Source organism: Lynx canadensis, chromosome D4, assembly GCF_007474595.2.
Source record: "Lynx canadensis isolate LIC74 chromosome D4, mLynCan4.pri.v2, whole genome shotgun sequence".
In the NCBI taxonomy this organism is placed as follows: domain Eukaryota; kingdom Metazoa; phylum Chordata; class Mammalia; order Carnivora; family Felidae; genus Lynx; species Lynx canadensis.
The window spans coordinates 57,601,507-57,619,065 of record NC_044315.2 but is presented as its reverse complement, the minus strand read 5'-3'; the positions used below and the strand labels follow the sequence as shown (position 1 = coordinate 57,619,065).

The 17,559-nt window shown below is 39.1% G+C and overlaps 1 protein-coding gene across 1 annotated transcript in view; it reads right to left on the bottom strand.

The window, feature by feature from the left end:
- Positions 1 to 17,559, bottom strand: part of RECK (reversion inducing cysteine rich protein with kazal motifs) — an 85,660-nt gene that overhangs the window by 19,554 nt on the left and 48,547 nt on the right. The window contains exons 13-16 of the mRNA XM_030294138.2: positions 15,802 to 15,942; positions 14,199 to 14,387; positions 11,292 to 11,414; positions 8,592 to 8,763 (exon numbers count right to left, since the gene is read on the bottom strand). Coding sequence (XP_030149998.1) covers positions 8,592 to 8,763; positions 11,292 to 11,414; positions 14,199 to 14,387; positions 15,802 to 15,942 — 625 coding nt within the window. The remainder of the gene's footprint in view (positions 1 to 8,591; positions 8,764 to 11,291; positions 11,415 to 14,198; positions 14,388 to 15,801; positions 15,943 to 17,559) is intronic.

The window sequence follows — 17,559 nt, the reverse complement described above, 5'->3', positions numbered from 1 at the left end:
AACTCTTCTTTAAATGTTTGGTAGAATTCCCCTGGAAAGACTTTCGGCCCTGGACTCTTGTTTTTGGGGAGGTTTTTTCAATTATTAATTCAATTTCTTTACTGGTTATGGGTCTGTTCAAATTTTCTATTCCTTCCTGTTTAAGTTTTCGTAGTTTATATGTTTCTAGAAATTTGTCCGTTTCTTCCAGATTGCCCAATTTATTGGCATATAATTGCTCATAATATTCTCTCATTATTGTTTGTATTTCTGCAGTGTTGGTTGTGATCTCTCCTCTTTCATTCTTGATTTTATTTATTTGGGTCCTTTCCTTTTTCTTTTTGATCAAACTAGCTAGGGGTTTATCAATTTGTTAATTTTTTTAAAGAAACAACTCCCGGTTTCATTGATCTGTTCTACTGTTTTTTTATTTTGACAGCATTGATTTCTCCTCTAATCTTTATGCTTCTGCTGGTTTTGGGATTTATTTGCTGTTCTTTTCCCAGCTCTTTAAGGTGTAAGGTTAGGTTGTGTATCTGAGACATTTCCTCCTTCTTTAGGAAGGCCTGGGTTGCTATATACTTCCCTCTTATGACCATCTTTTTTGCATCCCAGAGGTTTTGGGCTGTGGTGTTACCATTTTCACTGGCTTCCATGTACTTCTTAACTTCCTCTTCAACTTCTTGGTTAACCCATTCATTCTTTAGTAGGATGTTCTTTAATTTCCAAGTGTTCATTGTCTTTCCAAATTTTTTCTTGGGGTTGATTTAGAGTTTCATAGCGTTGTGGTCTGAAAATATGCACAGTATGATCTCGATCTTTTTATACTTGTTGAGGGCTGATTTGCATCCTAGTATGTGATCTACTCGGGAGAATGTTCTATGTTCACTCTAGAAGAATATGTATTCTGCTGCTCTAGGATGAAATGTTCTGAATATATCTGTTAAGTCCATCTGGTCCAGTGTGTCATTCAAAGCCATTGTTTCCTTGTTGACTTTCTGTTTAGATGATCTGTCCATTGCTATAAGTGGGGTGTTGAACTCCCCTACTATTACGGCATTAGTATCAATGAGTTTCTTTATGTTTGTGATTAATTGATTTATATATTTGGGTGCCTCTACATTTGGAACACAAATGTTTATAATTGTTAGATCTTCTTGGTGGATAGACCCCTTAATTATGATATAATGCCCTTTTTCATCTCTTGCTACAGTCTATTTTAAAATCTAGATTGTCTGATATAAGTATGGATACTCCGGCTTTCTTTTGGTATCCATTAACATGGTATATGGTTCTCCATCCCCTTACTTTCAATCTGAAGGTATCTTTAGGTCTAAAATAGGTCTCTTGTAAACAGCAAATAGATGGATCTTGTTTTCTTATCCATTCTGTTACCCTATATCTTTTTTAATTTTTTTTTTAACATTTATTTATTTTTGAGACAGAGAGAGACAGCATGAACGGGGGAGGGGCAGAGAGAAAGGGAGACACAGAATCGGAAGTAGGCTCCAGGCTCTGAGCCATCAGCCCAGAGCCCGACGCGGGTCTCGAACTCACAGACTGCGAGATCGTGACCTGAGCTGAAGTCGGACGCTCAACCGACTGAGCCACCCAGGCGCCCCTTTATATCTTTTAATTGGGGCATTTAGTCCATTGACATTTAGAGTGAGTACTGAAAGATAGGAATTTATTGCCATTGTGCTGCCTGTAGAGTTGGAATTTCTGGTGGTGTTCTCTGGTCCTTTCTAGTCTTTGCTGCTTTTCGTCTTTTTTTGTTTTGTTCCATCTTTTCTCCTCTCAGAGAGTCCCCCCTTCAAATTTCTTGCAAGGCTGGTTTAGTGGTCATGAACCCCTTTAATTTTTGTTTGTCTGGGAAACTCTTTATCTCCACTTCTATTTTGAATGACAGCCTTCCTGAATAAAGACTTTTTGGCTGCATATTTTTTCCAGTTCAGCATGTTGAATATATCCTACCACTCAGACACAGCTTGAGAGAGAAATAGATTGTGGACCTGTGGCAGCCATGGTCACAGAGAAAGGCGAGAAACAAACTAACACACAGGGGAGTGCTTGGGGAAGACAAATCCCTGCAGCAATTGGCTTGGAAAATGAGAGGGTTCAAATTTCATGAGTTCTTGCAACCAGTGGGGCTTAAAGCCTGGAGTTTTAAAGATTAGTGTGGTTGGTTCTGGGAGAGTTCAGAGGACATTGGGGCTGTTCTGGAAGAAAAGGAGGGCAAAAAGCCTATGGACAGACAGCATGGAAACAGCAAACCGAAGAGCACCTGGAACACACAGTAGGGAGGTTATTCATTCATCTCAGAGTATGTCCCAGAGAGACAGCATTTCAGGGAGGAATCTCTATGAAAAAAGGAATTCACAGGTGCCATTTTCCTCCCCCACCCCTCAACATAAGCACAGGACCACCTTTGGGAACCAATGCAGCACCAACACCTGCAACTTAACTTGCTTACACCAAGCCCTGCCCCATCATGCTCTGGTGGAATCATCCTTCCCAGTCACACTTGCCTGAGTCCCAGTGTGGTGGGCCCCCTCCTGCAGAAGACTGGCCCAAACCCCTGCTCACGATGCATCTTCCCATGTGGGAATTTTGCAGAGACTTGGTTCCAGTAGCAGTGGCAACATGTCTCATTTCACAAACAGACCAGAGCACAGCTAGTTAAAATGCCCCACTTTCAGACCAGGACCAAACAGTGCCCACAACAGGCAAAGAGCCTCTGCATACAACTGGCCTGAAGGATAAAGTAGCCAGGATAAAACAGCAGAGCACATGCAGCACACATTGGAGACACTCCCAGAAGCAGGTCCTGGAGAATAGGGGACATTATACTGCAGGGCACTACAGAACCTCTTCATAAAGCCACCATCCTTAAGAACAGGAGACATAGCTGACTTTCCTAACACCCAGAAACAGGCATAGAGACTTAGACAACATTAGAAGACAGATGAATTTATCCCAAATGAAAGAACAGGACACGGGCATGGCCAGAGATTGAAGTACAACAGATAGAAGTAACATGCTGATGGAGAATTTAAAGCAATGATCATGTGGATACTCATTAGAATTGAGAAAAGAGTGGAAGACATCAGTGAGACCCTTAACACAGAGATAAGGAATAACATAGTAGAGATAAAGGCTCAATAAATGAAACAAAAAACATGCCTGGTGGAATGAACAGCAGGTTGGAAGAAGCAGAGGAATGAATTAATGATCTAGAAGACAGAGTAATGGAAAGTAATCAAGCTAAACAAAAGAGAGAAAAAAGAATTATGCAAAATGAAAATAGACCTAGGGAATTCAGTGATTCCATCAAATGTAATAGTATTTGTATTATAGGAATCCCAAAGAAGAAGAGAGAAAAAGTGGGCAGAGAATTTATTTGAAGAAACAATAGCTGAAAATTTCTCTAATCTGGGGAAGGAAACAGATATCCAGATCCAGGAGGCACAGAGAACCCCCAACAAAATCAACAGAAAGATCCACATCAAGATATATTGTAATTAAAATGGCAAGATATGGTGATAAAGAAAAAAATATTGGAGCACCTGGGTGGCTCAGCTGGTTGAGCATACGACTCTTGGTTGCCTCAGGTCATGATCCCAAGGTTGTGGGATTGAGCCCTATGTCGGGTTCTGTGCTGACAGTGCAGAGCCTGCTTGGGATTCTCTTTCTCCCTCTCTCTCTGCTTCTCTCTCTCTCTCTCAAAATAAATAAATTAAGTTTTAAAAAAGCCAAAACAAAAGAAGACAGTTACATACAAAGGAAACTCCATAAGGCTATCAGATGATTTTTCAGCAGAAATTTTCCCAGCCAGAAAGGATATATTCAAAATGCTGAATGGGAAAGACCTGCAGCCTAGAATACTCTACCCAGCAAGGTTATCATTCAGAATAGAAGGAGAGATAAAGAGCTTCCCAGACAAACAAAACTAAAGAAATTCATGACAACTAAACCAGCCCTGAAATAATTACTTAAGGGTAGTGTTTGAGAGAAAAGGAAAGACCAAAATGGCTTATAAAGATAGGAAACACAAGAGCAATAAAAATGAGTATTTCTGTAAAAACTCAGTCAAGGAACTCATAAAATAAAATGATGTAAAATATGATACCATATACCTAAAATGTGGGGAGGAGAGGAATAAAGAATTTGTTCAAATTTAAACAAACATCAACTTAATATAGACTGCTATATGCAGAAGGGGTTATATACAAACCTAATGGTAACCACAAATCAAAACCACTAATAAATATGCAAAGAATAAAAAGAAAAAAATTAAAATACATCACTAAAGAAAATCAGCAAACCATGAAAGAGAGAAAAACAAGAAAGGATCAGAGAAAATTTCCAGAAAGCACCACTACACAGGCAATAAAATGGCAATAAATACGTATCTATCAATAATTACTTTGACTGTAAATGGACTAAATGGCCCAATCAAAAGACACAGGGTGACAGAATGGATAAGAAAACAAGACCTATCTATATGCTGCCTACAAGAGACTCATTTTAGACCTAACGACACCTGCAGATTGAAAGTGGGGAGATGGAGAAACATTTATCATCCAAATGCATGTCAAAAGAAAGCTAGAGTAGCAATACTTGTATCAGCAAAATAGACTTTAAAACAAAGACTGTAACAAGAGACAAAGAAGAACACTATATAATAACAAAGGGGACAATCCAACAAGAAGTTATAACAACTGTAAATATTTATGCACCCGACTTGGAAGCACCCAGATATAAGCACCCAGATACATAAAATGGTTAATATAAATGTACAAGTAATAATGGATAATGATACAATAATAGTAGGGGACTTTAACACCCCACTTACATTAATGGACAGATCATCTAAACAGAAAATCAACAAGGAAACAACGGCTCTGAATGACACACTGGAGCAGATGAATTTAACAGATATATTGAGAACATTCCGTCCTAAATAAAACAGCAGAATATACAATCTTTTCAAGTGCAGATGGAACATTCTCCAGAATAGATCACATATTAAGGCACAAAAGAAGCCTCAAAAAATTTAAAAAGATCAAAGTCATACCATGCATCTTTTCTGAGCCCAACACTATGAAACTAGATGTCAACCATAAGAAAAAATCTGGAAAGACCACAAATACATGGAGGTTAAATAACATACTACTAAAAGTAAATGGGTCAACCAGGAAATAAAAGAAATAAAGTACATGGAAACAAATGAAAACGAAAACACAACAGTTCACAACCTTTGGGATACAGCAGAAGTGGTTCTAGGAGGAAAGTTTATAGCAATACAGGCCTATCTCAAGAAGCAACAAAAATCTCAAATAAACAACCTAACCTTATACCTAAAAGAGCTAGAAAAAGAACATACAAAATCTAAAACCAGCAGAAGGCAGGAAATAATAAGAATTAGAACACAAATAAATGATATGTAAACAAAACAAAACAAAAACAATAAAGCATATTAATGACACTAGGAGCTGGTTCTTTGAAAAAAATCAATAAAATTGATAAAACTCCAGCCAGACTTATCAAGAAAAAAAAGGGAAAGGATCCAAATAAATAAAATCACAAATGAAAGAGGAGAAATAACAACAAACACCACAGAAATACAATTATAAGAGAATTTTAGAAAACTATATGCCAACAAATTAGACAACCTAGAAAGACATACCTACCAAAACTAAAATAGGAAGAAACAGAAAACTTGAACAGACTGATCATCAGCAAAGAAACTGAATCAATAATCAAAAAACTTCCAACAAACAAAAGTTCAGGACCAGGTGAATTCTACTAAACATTTAAAAAGGAGTTAATATCTCTTCTTCTCAAACTATTCAAAAAAGTTGAAAAGGAAGGAAAACTAAATTCATTCTTTGAGGCCAGCATTACCCTGATATCAAAACCAGATAAAGCCACCACAAAAAGAGAACTGCAGGCCAATATGTGTGATCAACACAGATGCAAAAATCCTCAATAAAATGCTAGCAAATTGAATCCAATAATACATTTAAAAAAACAATCATATACCATGATTAAGTGGGATTTATTCTTGGGCTGCAATACTTGCAAATCAATCAATGTGACATATCACATCAGTAAGAGAAAGGGTAAGAACCATGTGATCATTCCAACAGATGCAGAAAAAAAAATTTGACAATGTACAACATTCATTCATGATAAAAACCCTTAAGAAGGTAGGTTTAGAGGGAACATAACTCAAAATAATAAAGATCGTATATGCAAAACTGACAGCTAACATCCTCCTCAATGGGGATCAACTGAGAGCCTTTTCCCTAAGGTCAGGAACAAGACAAGGATGTTTACTCTCACTACTTTTATTCAACATAGTACTAGAAGTCCTAGCCACAGCAATCACACAACAAAAAGAAATAAAAGGCATTCAAATCAGTAAGTAAGAAGTTAAGACTTTCACTATTTGCAGAAGACATGACACTATATATAGAAGACCCAAAGAACTCCACCAACAAACTGCTAGAACTGATAAATGAATTCAGTTAAGTCACAAGACATAAAATCAATTTACAGATATCTGTTGCAATTCTATACACCAATAATGAAGCAGCACAAAGAGCAATTAAGGAAACAATTCCATTTACAATTGCACCAAAAATAATAAGATACCTATGAATAAACCTAACCAAAGGGGTGAAAGACCTGTACTCTAAAAACCATAAAACATTGGGGCGCCTGGGTGGCGCAGTCGGTTGAGCGTCCGACTTCAGCCAGGTCACGATCTCGCGGTCCGTGAGTTCGAGCCCCGCGTCAGGCTCTGGGCTGATGGCTCAGAGCCTGGAGCCTGTTTCCGATTCTGTGTCTCCCTCTCTCTCTGCCCCTCCCCCGTTCATGCTCTGTCTCTCTCTGTCCCAAAAATAAATAAACGTTGAAAAAAAAATTAAAAAAAAAAACCATAAAACACTGATGCATGAAATTAAAGATGACACAAAGAAATGGAAAGACATTCCATGCTCATGGATTGGAAGAACAAATATTGTTTAAATGTCTGTATCACCCAAGGCAACCTACACATTTAATGTAGTCTCTGTCAAAATACCAATAGCATTTTTCACAGAACTAGAACAAATAATCTTAAAATTTGTTTGGAACCACAAAGGACCCCGAATAGCCAAAACAATCTTGAAAAAGCCAAGCCAAGCCACAGGCATTATAATTCTAGACTTCACGTTATTTTACAAAGCTGTAGTAATCAAAACCGTATAGTACTGGCACAACAATAGACACATAGATCAACTGAACAGAATAGAATATCTAGAAATGAACCCACAATTATACGGTCAATTAATCTTTGACAATGCAGGAAAGAATATCCAGTGGGAAAAAGATAGTCTCTTCAATAAATGGTTTTGGGGAAACTAGACAGCGTGCCAGAGGAAGACACTGGACCATTTCTTACACCATACACAAAACTAAATTCAAAATGGATTAGAGACTTAAATATGAAACCTGAAACCATAAAAATCCTAGAAGAGAGCACAGGCTGTAATTTCTCTGATGTTGGCCATAGCAACTTTTTTCTAGATGGGTCCCCTGAGGCAAGGGAAATAAAAACAAAAATAAACTAGTGGGACTACATCAAAATAAAAAGCTTCAGCACAGCAAAGGAAACAATCAACAAAATTAAAAGGGAATCTACATGGTGGGAGAAGGTTTTTGCAAATGACATATCTGACTAAAGGGTTAGTATCTAAAATACATAAAGAAATTATAAAAGTCAACACCCCCCAAAAAGCAAATAATCCAATTAAAAAATGAGCAAAAGACATGAACAGACATTTCTCTAAATAAGACGTACAGATGGCCAATCTATATGAAAAGATGCTCATCACTTATCATCAGGGAAATGCAAATCAAAGCTACACTGAGATATCATCTCACACCTATCAGAATGGCTAAAACCACAACACAAGAAACAACAGGTGTTGGTGAGCATGCAGAGAAAAAGGAACCCTCTTGCACTGTTGGTGGGAATGCAAACTGGTGCAGTTACTCTGGAAAACAATATGGAAGTTCTTCAAAAATAGAACTACCCTATGATCCAGCAATTGCACTCCTGGGTATTTACCCAAAAAATATAAAAACACTAATTCAAAGGGATACATGTACCTCTATGTTTATAGCAGCATTATTTACGATAGGCAAACTATGGAAGCAGTCCAATGTCCATCAAGTGATGAATGGATAAAGAGGTGGTATACATATACAATGGAATATTACTCAGCCATAAAAGAGAATAAAATCTTGCCATTTGCAACAACATGGATGGAGATAGAGAGTACAATGCTAAATAAGTGAAATAAGTCAGTTGGAGAGAAACAAATACTGTATGATTTCACTCAGATGTGGAATTTAAGAAACAAAACAAACAAGGAAGGGAAAAGAGAGAGAGACACACACACAAACCAAGAAACAGACTCTTAATTATAGAGAACAAACTGATGGTTATCAGAGGGGAGGTGGGTGGGTGGGGATGGGTAAAATAGGTGATGAGCACTGCGGGATTAAAATAAAAACTTACAAAAAAAAAAAAGAAAAAGATAAGGAGCCATTTAGCTTACCTTTGGTTTTTAGGGCAGGGATTAGGATTACATGGATCCTTTGAGATGCACGATCCAAACTCAAACTGATGGTCTTGGAGGCCCACACAGCGAGCAATGCAGGCGCTGGGGTAAGTGCGTCCATTCTGCCCACACACGGGGACAAACTGATCTGCACAGTTACAGGGCAGGCCTGTGGAGAGGATACAGACTCACTGATGGGCACTTGTACATTCCCTTGCCCCTCATATTTCCTAATTAACATGGAGATCTCAAGTTAAAACAGAATTGTGAATTGAGTCAGGAAAAAAGCATCACTCCAATCCCTGACAGTGTTTTTACAGGTGGTGAGGCTCTAAAAAGCCATTTGTCTGCATAATGGCTTTCCTTTGTTTCATTTATTACCACCTAATTGAGGGTTTCCTGGCCTTGATCCCAGGGGTAGAAACCCATATAAAAAAAGCTATAGGTAGGAGAAGTAAAGAATGCTCCTCTCAATTTAGTATGTATAAAGTATGTATAAAGTATGGCTTGCGGGATCTCTGGAATGTTAAAGGGTAATACCAAAAGAACAGGAAGGTAACTTGGGAAATTACTTAAATTTTGAGACTTAAAAATTTTTATGAGTAATCAATCAAGAATAGTACCTTCTTAACATTCCTATGCTTTATGCTGCTGGGATTATGCTCCAGTAAGTAAAAAGGCTACTGAGAAGCGATGCTTTTTTCCTGAGAGACAGCTATAGTTGTTAACAGCAACAGCACAGTCTCTGGGTATCTATTGGTAGATGCTTTTCTCCAGATCTGGAATACCTTTGATTCCAGGTAAAGAGAAACCAGGTAGCCTCCTTTACCCCATTTCATGCCATTGCAGCAGCAAGTTGATTCTTCTTTCCCTGAACTTAGTTACACATGGAGTGGGGTGGGAGGAGGATAGATTAGGGATTTGCCAACCTTGTACCTCCAGCCCACTGGAAATAAAAAGGAAATCAGAAGTAAGAAGTGAACAGCAGGCTGCTGGGGAAGTAAAGGCAGGACTAACTCCACCCCACCCTCTCTCCACCTTGAGTGTCAATCTTGATGCTTTATTGTCATCATTGTTATTCTTATTATTATCCTCTATCTGCTCTGCTTTGATGAGAGCAGTTCATTCTGCTTAGAGAGACCATAAAACCATGTGGGAATGAAGAGTGAACTAAAGACTTACACAGAAGACTACTTACTTATTTATATCTAAATGTTTTTGGAAGATGAACTTTACAACTAGCAGGACCCTTTTCCCTGTAGTGCACAGTCCCTCATGTTCTGGAGTAAATTAAGTTAGTGACTGTTTAGCTAGCAGATTCTAAGGAGACTTTACTGGCCACAAAGTGTACCACATTTCTTGGGACTCACATATTGTCCCAGCCCAACAAGACATTCATAAAAATGCTTAAGTCTCAAAATTACAATAATTTGCAAGTTACTTTCTTGTTCTTCCTCTTCCCTAATGAGATGAGAGTGGAAGGAGCCTACATGAAGAGTTTACAATCTTTCTTTGTCTTGTTTTCGGTATTAATTACCATTTGACATTCCAGAAATCCCCTAAGCCAGACTTCAAACATCTAAATTCTAGATTAAAAAGAAAATTTTTTTTAATGTTTTTATTTATTTTTGAGACAGAGAGACAGAGCATGAACAGGGGAGGGGCAGAGAGAAAGGGAGACACAGAATCTGAAGCAGGCTCCAGGCTCTGAGCTGTCAGCACAGAGCCCAACATGGGGCTCCAACTCACAGAGCGTGAGATGGTGACCTGAGCTGAAGTCAGACGCTCAACCGACTGAGCCACCCAGGCATGCCATAATTCTAGATTTTATACACTACATTGGAAGGAGGATTCTTCTTTTTCTACCTATAGCTTTATAGGGGTCTCTACCTAATGAACCAGTAAGCTAAGGCAGTTCAGGGAAGAAGGTTATGAGAAAAACATTAGAACAGAAATAAACTTAGAAAATACATGGACATTTTATAACATAATGGTAGAGGCATTACTCCTGAAATCATCGTTGCATCATGTGCCAACTAACTTGAATGTAAATTAAACAATAAACAAATTAACTAATTTTAAAAAATTAGCAGTAAAACACACACACACACACACACACACACACACACACAATGGTAGGGGGAGATGAGGTATTTTGGCAAGTAGAAAAGTCCCATTTAACCAAAACCATCCCAATCACGGACCCTGTTCATTTTGACTCATAGAATTCAAGAATATTAGAGCTGGAAGGGTCCTAAGAAAACATTTAGTTTAGGGGCGCCTGGGTGGCGCAGTCGGTTAAGCGTCCGACTTCAGCCAGGTCACGATCTCGCGGTCCGTGAGTTCGAGCCCCGCGTCGGGCTCTGGGCTGATGGCTCAGAGCCTGGAGCCTGTTTCCGATTCTGTGTCTCCCTCTCTCTCTGCCCCTCCCCCGTTCATGCTCTGTCTCTCTCTGTCCCAAAAATAAATAAACGTTGAAAAAAAAAAAAAAAAAAAAAACAAAACATTTAGTTTAATGCCTTCAGTTCATAGAGGAGGAAACAGATCCAGAGAGGAAAAGTACCTTGCTCTCGGATTATGTATTTATCTTACTAGGTACATCTGTGGTTATGGCAAGACCATCAAAGCTGCCTTGAAGGGAAACGGGTACAAAGAGATGATGGCTGCTGGGGATAGGTTCTGGGTGACCATGGTTACCTGTGAAGGTGCGACGGTCATCTTCTGAACTGTGCTCACTGAGGCACAGGCGGGTAGAACACACCAAATTGCCAGCAAAACAAGAACAGATATTGCAGTCAATGTTAAAGGATGTCCCATGACCTGAGAAAAAGAGACATAAAATGTTGATCTATTTCATGCATTTATAAATAAATCATAAATTAAAAATGTAATAGTTAAAATTTTTTTTTTTAACATTTATTTTTGAGACAGAGAGAGACAGAGCATGAACCGGTGAGGGTCAGAGAGAGGGAGACACAGAATATGAAACAGGCTCCAGGCTCTGAGCTGTCAGCACAGAGCCCGACGCGGGGCTCGAACTCACGGACTGTGAGATCATGACCTGAGCCGAAGTCGACCGCTTAACTGACTGAGCCACCCAGGCGCCCCTAAATAAAAATTTAAAACAAATTCTTGAAAGATCACTTCTGAATATACAAACAGGGGAGTTAAATCTGTAATATTTATATTTTAATATTTAACTCCCACCATATCCCTCCAAACCCCTAATGTGCTAGTCTAACTAGACGGCTCCCTATTCTCTGAGAATGCTTTTGGCTGTCCCTTCTGCCTCGAATGGTCCTCTCCTCCTTCTGGAAATTTGCTCAACTTTCCCAAACCAGCCCTGATGCCATCTTTGAATCAAAGACTCTCCTGATGCCCTGGCAGGAGTGACTGGGTCCTTGAAGAGCACCACTTGGTTTGCTCCCTTCTGTGGATCACATTCTCCCTCATCTGATCATGTACGGTATGACCTCAGTCCCTCATGCGATTTTAGCCCCAAAAGGCACTAGTATGTTCTTCTGTAAAAAATATGCATTTAATCAGTGGAAATCTATGGAAGGAATGTTTACCCTCAGAAATATTCTGTGATACAAGGTACCTACCCTACACTTTGGCTAAGTAGAATATGGATTAAAAAATGAATACTTGGGGGTGCCTGGGTCGATTAAGTGTCCAACTCTTGATCTTGGCTCAGGTCACGATCTCATGGTTTGTGAGATCGAGTCCAAGTCAGGCTCTGTGCTGACAACATAGAGTCTGCTTGGGATTCTCATTCTCCCTTTCTTTCTGCCCCTACCCCACTCACTCTCTCTCTCTCTCAAAAAAATAAAGTTAAAAAAAAAGAATACCTGACTTGTTCTAGGGCAGACACTTGCAGTCCCTTTTTAGCCAAAAGCACCCTTCTTTCTAATAAGATCTCACGCAGAAGAGTAAAACCAGGAGTTATATAAAAGCTGAACTACTCTGATCGATGGGGATGGAGGTGGAGATAGGGATGAGGGTAGCAGAGTGAACAGCTGTGGGGGAGTACATTCTCAAAAGTAGCATTTTTTTTCCCCACAATTTTTAAGGTCATATATCAGTCGTTAGGGCTATAAGCAAAAGATGGTTAAAGTAGCAGTGAGAAAGCAAGACCCTCAGACTTTTAGAGAGGGCATCAAAGGGTGTTTTTTTTTTTTCCTTCCAAGACTTTATTTATTTATTTGGAGCAAGTGTTAGGGAGGGGCAGATGAGGAGGGAGACAGAGGAGAGAGAGAATCTTAAGCAGTCTCCACGCCCAGTGTGGAGCCCAATGAGGGCTGGATCTCATGACTGTGAGGTCAGGACCTGAGCCGAATCGAGAGTTGGACACTTAAGGGGCACCTGGGTGGCTCAGGCGGTTAAGCATCCAACTTCGGCTAGGGTTATGATCTCATCGTTCCCGAGTTCTAGCCCTGCATTGGGCTCTGTGCTGACAGCTCAGAGCCTGGAACCTGTTGCGGATTCTGTGTTTCCCTCTCTGTCTCTGCCCCTCCCCCACTTGTGCTCTGTCTCTCTCTCTCTCAAAAATAAATAAACATAAAAAAAAAAAAGAGTTGGACACTTATGGCTGAGCTACCCAGGTACCCCCAAGATTTTACTTAAATTCAAGTTAGTTAACATACAGTGTAGTGTTTGTTTCAGGAGTAGAATTTAGTGACTCATCACTTACATATAACACCCAGTGTTTGCCACAACAAGTGCCCTCCTTAATGCCCATCACCCATTTAGCCCACCTCCCACCCATCTCCCTCCAGCAACCCTCAGTTTGTTCTCTATTGTTAAGAGTCTCTTATGGTTTGTCTCTCTCTGTTTTTATTTTATTTTTCCTTCCCCTATGTTCATCTCTTTGGTTTCTAAAATTCCACATATGAATGACCTCATGGTATTTCTTTCTCTGATTGGCTTATTTCACAGCATAATATGCTCTAGTTCCATCCCCATCATTGCAAATGGAAAGACTCCAATCTTTTTGATGGCTGAGTAATATTCCATTGTATGTATATAAAAGGGTGGCACTTCATAATGTGCTCTCTCCCAATGCTTAGTCAACAGTGTAGTTTCCATCCTCCAGTTCACTTTCCATGACATCAAACTCTGACTTTTACTTCCGTTAAAGACACACACTTGAGGAGAAGGAGCACACCTGTGTCCTTGCCTGTGGAGTACACGGGCTCTGGAGTCAGATAGGCCTGGGACTGAATTCTGTTTCGTCACTGACTAGCTGCGTGATCTCTCTGAGCATCAGCTTCTTCATAAGAGTACTGAAATCAAAGAGCAATTGGGAGGCTCACATGAGATAACACAGGCCAAGACTTAGCATAGTGCTTGGCACACAACTAAAAGCTCAGTAAGTACTAATTAATTATTATTAGTCATTAGTCTCTTCGTGAGGAAGCTCCTAAGAGGGTTCCTTAGAAGTCCTAGTGTCCTATAGAGTACAGTTTGAAAAATACTGCCCTGGAGATCTGATGTGTAGACCTTACTCTTTGGTGGGAATCTATCCAATGTCCATCCTACAAAATTAAGATAAATAATCTCATATTAAAAACAAAAAGCAAATAAATACAGTCCAAGACTCACTTTTTCTTTTTCCTCCAACAATACATGACTTCTGGAGATCTATACAGTGCATCTCCATACAGTTTTCCAAGAGTCCACTTTGTCCACACGAGCAAATTTTGTAACAACCAACTTCCCCTGCAGATGATGGCACCTGGATTAGTGTCCCTTGACGGACGATGAAATCAGAGGCTTCTCCCAATTTGCAACCTATACAAACAAAAATTAGCTGAGAGAGATGGCATTGTTCAATGTCATGTTTTATGATATTACATATACTTTACACAAGTCTTATAGGTATTGTGTGGCTATTAAAGATTATGTAATAGAAATTCCACAAGTTAAAGAATTGGTTTGGTTTACTGACCAAAACATATCCTCTCAAATGAAAAATTCCATGTTCCATGAGAAGGTGCTGATTAAGGACCTATACTCCACAGGTAGCTATAGTTCAGTACAAAAATGCCATAAGATATGTACTTTTTTATTGCTTTGGGCTCATCAAAGATACTTAAAAATCACAGATACTTTAAGAATGGACTATGGAAATGTACAATATTTTTAGAATATTCTTCTTGGTCAGGAAAACTTTTAGCGATGGAATACCAGCATACCTTAAAGTCAATGAAAAGTTGAATACTTGATTGGGCTTAAGGAAGCCCATACATTTCCAATTTTAACAAGATTTATCATGACTGTATTACTGATATATTCTGGTATTACACAAATATTATAGATGATCCTTTGAGACATCAGGCTTTTTTAATTCAATATTCTATTCCTTTCAACTTCACAGAAATTTTTAAATGGTGATTTTAACATGATAAACATTTTCAATTGGGAAATAGATAAAAGGCAACAAAATATTGCCACGACTGTACTCTAAAGGGATGCCCATAGAGATAAAGACTATCAAAATTATTCTATAGGATAAACATTTTTTATTCAAGAGGCCTCCTGCATTTCAAAAAAAAAAAAAAATCAGTCTTAAAATCATATGCATCTTGGGGCACCTGGGTGGCTCAGTTGGTTAAGTGTCCCACTCTTGATCTCGGCTCAGGTCATGATCTCACGGGTTTGCAAGATTGAACCCTACATTAGGCTCTGTGCTGACAGTGCAGAGCCTGCTTGGGGTTCTCTCCCTCCCTCTCTCTGCCTCTCCCCCTTCAAAATAAATAAATAAACTTAAAAAAATCATATGCATCTCAATAAAACATTAAGCTTTACAGAGATAACTGTACATCCCAATGAGTATGCCATTTCTCCTTATAACTAAAGCAAAGCAAAGACAAAATCACAACGCGCAGTACATTTTCTCAAATGTTACAACATGGCAGAGAATTTATAAAAACTGGCTCAAGGTTTTTTATTCTTTTGTTTCCAAGAACCCTATAACTCATGAGAGTCAGTTCACAATCTAAATGATAATTGAAAATTACATTTGTATTTGTCTTCTCCTGCCTATGTAACTAACGTGTTTATTGGGAAAACCTCAAATGTTATAGAAAAACATAATTTTGAAAATAAAGTCAATTGCAACCTCACTCCAAAGATAATGCCTATACAGAAACACCAGCAGCACAAATCCATACCCACCCTACACTCACACCCATCTACCTCTTACCTTGAACACAAGAGTATGGAAGACAGGGATCTCCAGATGGACACCCCTTCCGGTTTACCTCACAGAGCTCATTAGCAGGGCAAGGATTTGGGTTGCAGGGATGAGTGACCTCTTCTATAATGTTACCCAAAGTACTAGGCCCTGAAAAACCAAACACAGATCAGTTTAACCAACCCCAAAAGGTAACAGAGGTGTGTAAATTATCTGAATTAATTATGACTTTAATAAATGGAGAGCTCATGAGCATAAAGTGAGGTCTGATTCTAATAAACTATTAAAACACACAGATTCTCTGATAATTTGTGAATTTATTTAAAAAAAAATTTTTTTTTTAACGTTTATTTATTTTTGAGACAGAGAGAGACAGAGCATGAACGGGGGAGGGTCAGAGAGAGGGAGACACAGAATCTGAAACAGGCTCCAGGCTCTGAGCTGTCAGCACAGAGCCTGACGCGGGGCTCGAACTCAAGGACCATGAAATCGTGACGTGAGCTGAAGTCGGAAGCTTAACCGACTGAGCCACCCAGGCGCCCCATAATTTGTGAATTTAGCATAAACATACACACATTCATTCACTTGTTTATTTATTGGGTACCTACAATATGCTGGACAAGATTCTAAACACTTGTGCACATGTGTTTTTGTGCGTATAAATAAAAAAGGTACCTACTGATAGGTAGTAAGTTGTATAAAGGGATGGAAAATGACTGGTATAGTTTGGGTAAGGTGTTCAAACAGGTGCTTATGCCTAAGAGGAATAACTTGGCACATTTTACCGTACACTATAATAACTCACCATGGTAAGATAGATGCTGTACCATGACTATATTTGTTAACTTGTGAAATAATGACTAAGGAAGAGTCTCATGTAATATTTAAAGAGAGTACTAAAATTAAAAAAAAAAAACCCACTTCTTTAACCTTTTTCCTTCTGCACATATATTTCACTGCTCTAATAAGGTCTAGGCTTGTGGAGGTATTAGTTTTGCTTACTTGATTTTAGGCCAGACTCAGACTGTTAGCTAATGAAGGTATCAGGGTTCTTGGAGTTCATCACATCCAGCCCAATCCTTTTATAAACAGCAAAGCTGAGGCTGAAAGAAGTGATCTGTTCGAAGTCACAGAGGTCTAGATTCTAGCCAAGGCTCTCTTTTTTGCTATCCTGGTCACGAAGGCTGAGGGACATAGTTTATTGGCTTCAGGAAAGTGTGGCTGATATCATTAGCTGCAAATCTAACAGATTTGGATACTCTTTTCTTCCTGCTCACTAATAATAGAATTCCAGTTCTGCTTAGCATGACAATGGGCCCACAGCTAAAAAGATCATCTTTCTCAGTTTCCCTTACAGCGAGGGTGGTTTTCCCTTACACTAGGATATGGTGGCTAGAGTTCCAGGAGTCATGTTGTGAGGATAAAGTACCTGAAGTAACCTTGATGATGGAAACCAAGCACTAACGAAGGCACGGAAAGCAAAAGAGCCTGGACTCTGGATGGTGGAGCCACTATAACAGCCCTGGACTATTTATTTCTGGGTTTTCTTTTACTTCTACCTGTTTTTCTGTTATTTGCGGTAGAACTTAGTCCTATCTGACACAGGAAAACAAAAAAATTAGGAGCTGGATCCAAGTCTGCCTTTCCAGCCAGCTCGGGGCACGAATGCCCCCTGGTGGCAGCACAGACACTTTCCTTACCCTGACTATCACATTTGGTGTGTTTATGGGTTCTACTCATCATCCCTCTGGTTTCCACGACACATGG